The 9,296-nt window shown below is 38.0% G+C and overlaps 2 protein-coding genes across 7 annotated transcripts in view; one reads left to right on the forward strand and one right to left on the reverse strand.

Moving 5' to 3' along the window:
* LOC125232559 overlaps positions 1-8,745 on the forward strand; it is a 30,064-nt gene extending 21,319 nt beyond the window's left edge. For all 5 annotated transcript variants that reach the window (XM_048138276.1, XM_048138275.1, XM_048138272.1 and 2 more), the window contains 2 exons: positions 7,796-7,949; positions 8,318-8,745. In XM_048138276.1, coding sequence (XP_047994233.1) covers positions 7,796-7,949; positions 8,318-8,483 — 320 coding nt within the window. In that variant the 3' untranslated portion in view covers positions 8,484-8,745. The remainder of the gene's footprint in view (positions 1-7,795; positions 7,950-8,317) is intronic.
* On the reverse strand, positions 128-6,991 carry LOC125232556. 2 transcript variants are annotated; one of them, XM_048138267.1, is made up of 5 exons: positions 6,861-6,991; positions 3,444-3,550; positions 2,543-2,646; positions 2,145-2,366; positions 128-1,050 (listed from the first exon to the last, which is right to left on the reverse strand). In XM_048138267.1, the coding sequence occupies exons 2-5, from the start codon at positions 3,526-3,528 to the stop codon at positions 505-507; spliced, it is 957 nt and encodes a 318-aa protein (XP_047994224.1). In that variant the 5' UTR covers positions 3,529-3,550; positions 6,861-6,991; the 3' UTR covers positions 128-504. The 2 variants fall into 2 exon arrangements, with proteins under 2 accessions (XP_047994224.1, XP_047994223.1); XM_048138266.1 differs by lacking the exons at positions 128-1,050; positions 2,145-2,366; positions 2,543-2,646; positions 3,444-3,550 and adding an exon at positions 4,326-6,442 and having other exon boundaries at positions 6,861-6,990.
* Positions 8,746-9,296: the final 551 nt, after the last annotated feature.

Consider the following 9,296-nt stretch of genomic DNA (forward strand, 5'->3'; position numbering starts at 1 on the left):
CAATAAAAGGAGGCTTCTAATACTACCTACCTACTCAATAAAAGGAGGCTTCTGTAGGAAAGAAGGACGGTGGAATGCACATTTTTTTTTACCAGTTAACATTCCAAAACATTATCTACAATACATATTTAGAGTATCAGCTTTTAATGAATAGGGGCTACTACTTTACAATATGGGACCTAAAAAAAACAATACAAGAATTTATAACTCAAAACGAACAAGACATATACTCTGTCAAACAAGTCTGTCACTAAATAAGAACAAAGAAAACTATAGGTATCCTTTTCTCTAGCACCCTAAAGAAAAGGATGCATATAGTTTTCTTGTTCTTATTTACTGACAGACTTGGTTGACAGAGTATAATTTGATACTTTATATGAGTTCAAAATTAAAAGCAATAAATGGAAAACAACGCAAACCCAAAAAGCCCGTATCCACGGAAAATGACGAGCGCATTTTAGTGGTCAACTAATGGCGCATGATGCTTAGCATCTCTGCAGAAAATTAACGACATGGTGTCATACAACAACACCGTTTTCTAGGTTTCCTCGCTTTAGACGCCGCACCTGAAGAGCATCTCGTGCACTTAGATTTTGGAGGATCGACTATCCCCGCATCAGCTTTCGTGTACTGTGTTTCCACATGGACATAATGTTTCCTCTTTCTCGGAGCTAAATCGAAGCAGCCGAAAGGCGGAGTATATTCGATGTCCCAAGTCGCATTGCTGGATAAAGAGCTAAGAGACTCCTCTTGGCAGATGCAGTCAGGCTCCTTGAATGCCGGACAACTGTCTATGACTTTGTCTATGGCGCTTAAGTCGTTGCAGTAAACGTCCATGTACGCACACTTGCAGATATCCTCAACTGCTTCGGCAAGAGCCTTTCTAATTTGCGCGTCACGCTGTTTCTTTAGTTTGACCATTTTGCGCGCCTCTACCTTGGCCTGCTCCTCAGGGCTGCGTTTTTTGATGATTTTGAAAATTAACGGGTCGCAATCCACGTAGGGGTCCTCGTTTGGAGAAATTTCTGTCAAATCTTTCAATGGGTTCACCTGTTGATCAAACCAATTTTATAACGTACGGTCAACCAATTCGAATCCTAGACCACTTTAGAACTCAGTCTTATTGACACTGTGCTGTATTTATTTGTCATAGAAGTCACTTCGACGTATACTGTGTAAAGGTTGTACAGTGGCCTAGGATTCAAATTGGTTGACATTAATTCTGTCCAGTGAAAGTTACTTCGAGACATATGAATATACCTATAGATATTTTTCTGGCAGGAAAGTTGTTAGTGCTTGACAAAATAAAAACATCGACAATCCTTTTATCGGTATCGGTTAGCCTTACATAAGGTTATTAATTTCCCCAAATAATAATCTCTAAAATCTTGAATAATCGTGCAAGAAATTATGTAAACTATTAAACAGCAGTTCTCGAAAAGTTTGTACAAAAATTAAGGGAAAAGTTAAATTTGTTTTTATTAATTCCTATTTTGTTACCAAGATTTTGTTGATGAATTGAGATTTTATTAAGTTTTATTTCGTCATTAAGGTTCTCTAGTATCTATATTTTCTTAATTATAACAATTATCCTGTATATATCTTACGAAAGTCGAATTATATTACTAAATGTTGGTAACAAAATAGGATCAATTAAAATTTGCTGACGTGGCATTGTACAAAGTTGACGGGAATTGCTGTAAAATACTTATGGTTCCTTTTATTATTCTTGTCCATTTATTTTTAAACATGTCACATTTGTATAAATAATGTTCTATACACATAAAGTCAAGCCTGTTTTCCCTAAATGGGGTAGACAGAGCACATTCAACTAGGTACTCAAAATTAAGTGCCACGGCAATAATTAATGACATAATTATAATAATTAATGACATATTATAAATAATAAATAAATAAATATTATAGGACATTCCTACACAGATTGACTGAGGCCCACTGTTTATTTATTTATTATAATGTAAGTTATCGATGAAGTAAATATCGTAAAGAAGTCACTAGTGTGACTTCGTTCGTGCCAGAAAAATATCTAGGTTTATATATGAATATAACAGGGTTTGATTTCAATCAATGATATGATGAATGAATTCAAAAAAATGATATGATGAATAAAAGTTAGAACGAACCTGAATAGTAAAAGTGTCTCCTTTGCGCTGCACTTTCAGGGTAGGCTTCGGTTCCAAAGGTTCATCAGGCTCTGAATCTCCTCCCCCAACGTATTTCTGGCCAGGTTTCCGCTTCTTTTTCTTCTTATCTTTCTTTCCATCCATTCCTGCCCGGGCAGTTTTGAAGACCATAAGCTTGGCTACGCTTTTACCGATGCGGCCAGGTTGCCATCCTTTCGCTGGCTAAAATTTGATTATAAAAATTTAAACAAAAGATTAAATCTATTTTTAATGGATTGGCGGTATGTACTAAGTTTGAACGTACTATTCGATTTTAGAATGTAATTAGTAATTACTGAGGTACCTAAGTACTTATGTATTTTGATGAAATTTGGAAATAGTATGAATATAAAAGTTACCTTAAGGCCAGGTACGTCATGAGCGTTCCAAAGCCAGCCCATCTTGGTGGGCACCGGCATACCCGGTTGTCCAAGGCACCCTCCATCGCAGATCTTATGCCGTGCTGCACAAAACATAAGTGTAGTTATTATCTATAGCTAGGTATATATCTAGATAATGGTCAAGTTGCAAAAATATTACGCTCCGTAGCGTTTCAAAGTTCTCTCTCTATTGCTTTCCCTTCTTCGCACGACAGAGAGAGTTGAGTTTCGATGATTAGTGGATAGGCGAGCTGATCTGACTAATGCACTACTAGAGCACTATTCGCGAAATGCTGATAGTATTTTTCAGCTGAAATGAGTTCTGTGACCCTTGAAAAAAATCTGAATTTATAATTAGGGCATACTCTTGGATCGACACGTTCGTTTTTCGTCACGTTCCTAAATTTGTCCGATTCTGCTTTCGTCAGCCATTCTTTATTCGTCACGATCGTCGATGGTCTTTGTCAACTACGGTCAATTTCGTTCTTCATCTTTATCTTAATCCGTCTCGTTCTTTATTCGTCCTAATCTTCTTTCAGCATAAATCAATATTTGTCATGTTTTTTCGAATATGACAAATACGAAATGACGAAAAACGATGGAGCCAAAATAAGAGACCAACAACTCATTATGGTCAAAGATAATAATGACTGCAGACTAAGTTGACGAATGAAGAGTAGAGTGGCTGACGAAAGCCGAATCAGACAAATTTAGGAACGTGACGAAAAACGAACGTGTCTTCCCAAGATTATTATTATTACCATAATTAGGTTTATCGTCGGTCTTTCGTCTGTATTCTTAAAAATATCAAACATATAGTACCTACTCCAAAATGCTTCTAAAGTGTTTTTTTACCAACGTTAACAATAAAATGTCTTACGTGGATAAAAGTCTCCAAATGTGTAGTTGTATTTTGATGCATTTTTCTTTTTCTTCTTATTATTATTATCCTCCTCGTCTCCCATTTTCCTGTTGTTTTTTACGGCTCTGGGACAGACATATTGATACTGGTGAGATTGAAGAGTTATTTTTCTGCATTTACCTACTATGAAACTGCGTCCATTGTCGACGCGTATACATACAGGCTAATTTTTGCTATTCGATTCGGCGAGCCTAGTGGACGCCACACTTTACGGACTTTCGGGAGGCGTAGGTACGCTGGGGCAACACAATGTAGGCCTTTTTGACACTTTATTGAATTTACTGATACTTAGTTCAATGATAGTTTTAATCAAGTAGGCTATCTACCCCTAATACCCCCATCTGTCTGTGGTATGGTTATCAAAGTTATAAACTGAAATAGATAACATACACGAAAGAAAAAGCTAAAGAAGTTAGCCACGTAAACTCGCTACCATCCTCATTCCCGGCTCGGCCACCCAGCGAAATTGGTTGCTTTTTCTTTCGTTTGTGGTAGGTATCTAATTTGTGTTTTTTTCTTTTTTAATATAAGTAGGACTACTACTTCAAGAGACAAAAAAAAACAATAAAATAGTTTGATTTGTTCCCTATTAAGTTGTTACCCAAGTTGTTAGGTATATATGGCTTCTAAGGTGACTGTTTTTGTGCGGGGTACCTATACTTCGATTCTTTACTTTTAAACGACTGTAGTGATTCAGAATCAGATGAAGTCGGAAATTGCTTGCGACCCAGGGAAAGACAATGGACTTTTTAGTAATAATCAGCATAATCCCCTATACAGGCGAATTTATAAACTAAAGCTATTAGGTACCTAAATATAAAAGAAATAAAACAGTAGGTATTTAGTATCAAAATTTATAATATGATGTTATCGGGTTACAAAATAAAATAATCAATGCGTTACTATTGCTACTTTTTCTCTTCTTTGTACTTCTCATGTAAAGCTAGCTTGTGCACTCCGCAGCAGCTTTTGCCCATCTGCGACAGGAGAACCTGTTCTTTGTCACAACACCTTCTCTCTGTGTCCACATTAAACGTGTTTACGCACCGCATGTCTCTCTCTTTCTCATATTTCATGTATTCTCTTATAGCAGCCTTAATTCTTTCAAATTCTTTAGAACAACATACTTTTCCAGTGTCACTGTAACTCGGGGGAAGTGGTGGCTGAGCAGCTGTTTTGTACATCCTTGCAAAGCCATCTGGAACTGAGCATGGTCGGCCTATGACGGGGCAAGGACCAAGTTTGATCGGAGGCAAACCGTATGGCAACGGCTCTACTGCTTCCTCATCTTCTTCAGCCTTTTCCTCGTCTTCTATCATCCTCGTCACAGGACAATTATTTTTGTGTCTATACAAAGGGCAATACGCTTTATGCTTCTTCCTGGCCGCTACATTCAATGCCTCAGTTAAACAGACGCAATCAAAGGTTTTGCACGACGGAGTGGGTACTGGTGGGTTGCACTTGCAATCCTTGTCATCAGGAATGTCCAGACAAAGTTGTTTGTCTTGGGTTACACTCACATTGTATACAAATTGAGTGTTGGACCCTATAGTGCGTGAAGATTTCTTATTATTTAATGATTGCATATTAGGCACGCTTAATGAATTGTACGTAGATTCTTTTGGAGGCACAGCACTTGCACATCCTTTACTGCAGCCACAACCGCAGGAACTTACTCTTTTTTCAGTCAATGACATGCTTTCTTTCGTGTTTAAATATTGATAGTAAGCATAGTCTATTTTTTGATTCGCCTCTTTAAACGTCGGTACGCTTAGCACGTAAGCGACTGCCGCAGCATCCTTGTCCTTCTTGGAATCTTTAGGGTTATTGGGCTTCATGCAGTTTTCCATTTTGTCTTCCTGTTCCTTACATGTGTGACCTGGCATAGCGTTACCGCCGCAAGCCTGGCACAGAGCTGTCTGGCCCGGAACCTTATCAGGACACTCTTCTCGGTGATAGCGATCATCTTTACAGTCACAAGCACCGCAGACTTTTTTCGTTATATTCGAAGTGTCTTTATTTGGTAATGAACCAGCTTTTTGTTTATATGCATCGAGATTTCTGATATAACATCTTACTTTATGAGCAAGCGCACAATTAGTATTACCACATGGACCTCTAATGTCTCCCATTTTGATTTTATCAATAGGATATTCCCTTTTCTTAGATTTCTTTTCATGTTCACAACGAAGATCCGCGTCAATTTTTTGTCCACAGCTTTGCAGTTCTGTGCACACTTCAATTTTCTTCTGGGCATTATTAATCACATCTGGATCTTCTAACGTTGTAGTCTCGTAGAGACTTCCAATCATAGTAAAGTTAGGATCATCGCCTTCTACACGTCTACATTTAAACATGCTAGGAGCTCTATTGGTTCTAAATACGAAGCTGTCTGGATCTTCCATTAGTTGCTGGAATTCTGTGGTAATCGATTCACCTAGAGCACTTATTCTAAGAATAAAATCGATTTCCCCAACCTGCCTACAACAACACTCATCCATGAGTTTGGTGCGTTGTTTGATACTCAGAGGTGGATAGAGTCTACAGGGTTCAGCAGAGTCTTTTAGTAACTGGTAAAAATCCTTTTCCCAGAACATTGTGCCAATTCCAACGAACTCTTTTATTTCATTTTCATCATCGGTCCAGACTTCCAGTTCAAGTGGAAACTTTTCTAAGATATTAAGTACGGTATCGGGGTAGCTAGGAAATAAGAAAGACTTGCCTACTCTGAATATTCTGGACCATTTTCTATGCCCGTTCTCATCACATTCAATGATGTCATCTTCAACTTTTGGATTCTGGGCCATTTGCTGTTCTTTGATGATAAACTGGTTCTTAGGCCCAAATGCAACTTTAATTATGAGCTTGTTTTCTGCGCTTTTTGATTCGTTGTCTTCAGATACAAATATCGCCACTCGGTCTATCATAAACTCAATCAGGTACAATTGCTCCATGACCTGCCGAGTTCAATCGATTTGTAAGAATACACTTCACCTTTTTGTTTTTATTTCGGGCTAACATTTAAAATTCGTTTTTCATTTACTCAAACCAAAGTGGGTAAAGATAATCTATTTCAGAATAACAAAATGTAAAGACCAAGAGTAAGAGGAAAATTCGGTAAATAAATAATAATATATATCGTATATAAATTATGTTCGGTATAGGTGTGTAAGTACACATTACGTAGATACTCGCTCTTGGAATAGTCAAAGTCGCATAGCCTTTCAGAGATAATATAATACACCAAAGAATTTTCGAAGAGTACCACGGCGGACAACCGTACAATTTGGCCACCGGTGGACTAGGTCGCTTATTCTTTAATGTATGATACCGATTTCAGTTTATAACTAAACAAAGTAAACCAAAAATACTTACGGTTGTTGTTAGTCGTCTTGTATTTTAATTAGTAAATGTATTCATTACTATGGACACTGAAAATTTTATTTTGTAACCCTAAATTTTGATACATTTATTCAACCATGTTTGTGACAAGACATGACTGTGCAGCCGCTTAAAATAAGAACACCATGGCCGTCAAGATTGTTTTATTTTTTTACTATTCGCCTTGATTTATAACTTGTCAATTATTTATCAAAAGTTTATTATCATAAAGGTTCATTTCTCATGCCCTTGTATATTTAATTATCAAACGTGCAAAAATTATTCATTTGTACACTAGATACCTACCTAAGCAAACTCTCCAAGTATTTTTACAAAGGCTCTGATCACAGCCCGGTTTCTAAAACATAATAAAGGTCATTTGAGGGGTGAAAATGTAGGTACCCTTTTTGCGAATTTCCAAGTTTCCACTGACGATTTTAATAATTATTCTTTTATGGACCACTGAGGGTTCAACAATTCAGCCTATCGCAACTCTTATGCGAGTTCTCGCCCTATCTAAATCAGTGGTGGGCAAAGTACCCACAGCCCACGGGCCAAGTACTGCCCGTGATACAATTTATTCAGCCCGCCACCGGCCTTTCAAAATAGTGTGTGATATGGCCAGCACTGTAGTAAAAATGCATTTTTGGTGTAAATCAGGTGCCGTAGCCGAATGGCATTTCTCCGACGCGAAACGAAAACGAAACGCCGCGAAAGGTAGTCTAGCTCTGTCGCGCCAATACGCAAGAGCGATAGAGATAGATATGTAATTACGAGAGTTTCGTTTCGTGAGCGTTTGTGCCATTCTGCTACGCACCCTGACCCACCTCTAAATTTCGTTCAAAATTTTGGCCTGCAATGAAAAACGTTTTCTTATCAGCATCACTGATCTAAATGAACCATTATGGATAAAGTTTGTTTTCTAACAGTATTGGAGCACACACAATTCGGTGCTGACGGTGTACTGGACTTCGCAAATAACGTGCTGAGCGGCGGCGTGGAAGGGTGCGCGCTCAGGGTTGCTTGCTGGTCGGGCCAGCGTGATCACGAAGATGAGGCCAAATTCTGGACGGGAATGATGAGGTAAATATAATAAACATATTCAATATTCATAATGTATTATTATTCATAATGTTCATAAAATATTATGGTGAATGCCGGGATAACGCAAGGAGGAGTATGATGGTTGAGTATTCATTTTATAGCTTTGCATCGTGTTGTCAGTTACACGAAGATTTCGCATACCTAATAGTAAGTGGTTTAGTATATCTTCGTACCTAGATGTGCAGGTTTTATTTTGATTTTTCTGCTTGTAGGCAAATTGAACCTGCATTTAGTAGTTCCACATAATATTAAATTTCAAATTCATTAAATTATAATTTTACTTTTTTAGAACTAAAATTAATAACAAATGCGTTGAACTATTAAATGAATTCCACATTTGCTTTCAGCAACCAGCTGGTGTCCACCCTGGTAAACTCCACAGCGGTAGAAGACGCCATCGCATCAGGCCGACGCGGTAGGGACTGCTCCGTCTACTCGCCCTGCCCTCTCTCGGCGCAGCACTATCCCATGCTGATGAAACATTTAATGCAGCTGTCTAATACTATCAGTTAAGACTTAAGTTAGTGGTGGGCATACGGCCCGCAGGCCATATCCGGCCCGCGAAAGGATTCTATCCGGCCTGCTACCGGTCCTTTTAAAATAGTGTGTGATATAACACACACTCGCGTCATAATTCTCGCGTTTTGTTCAAATTTTTAAAGACACACAGGTAAAAAGCGATAAAAATGTTTACCTTTTTCCCAACGTTTCGGCCAGGTTGGTAGTCTTCCGCGACCACGGCTAGTGCAACCTGGCCGAAACGTTCGAAAAAAGGTAACAGGGGGGTTACCATGACGTACTAAAGACGTTCAGTTTAGGTTGAAAAAGGTAACTCCGTCCCTCTCTCTCAGTGTTAATTTATCGCGTTTGACCCGTGTGTGACTTTAAAAACTGTGTGATATGGCCAGCATTGTAGTAAAAAATGCATTTTTGGTCTTACCCGTCTTCCAAATTCCTTCATTAGTTTGGCCTCTGATGAAAAAGTTTGCCCACCACTGGCTTGGCTTGGCACTGGCTTTAGTTATTGTTAAAGTCGTCAAGTTTTTATAATAAGTTATGGTACTCCTATTGCTAAATTATATAACTTAAAGTAGATGACTTTGTTAATCAATTATTATATTTGTATTTTATTGTTATTAAAGACTGATTGTTTAAAGATGCGTTTAATTACGTGCAGATATCCCTATGAATTATAAATATTTGTAGTCTGACTTTAAAAAAAAGATAACAGCATCAAGAAGTGCTATCGGTCACAACCAGGTAGATAAGTTGTACCTTTGTTGATTTTCCAAAGTGGTAAAAACTGGAACAAATTCGCATCCCTCT

Source organism: Leguminivora glycinivorella, chromosome 13 (assembly GCF_023078275.1).
Source record: "Leguminivora glycinivorella isolate SPB_JAAS2020 chromosome 13, LegGlyc_1.1, whole genome shotgun sequence".
Lineage (NCBI taxonomy): Eukaryota > Metazoa > Arthropoda > Insecta > Lepidoptera > Tortricidae > Leguminivora > Leguminivora glycinivorella.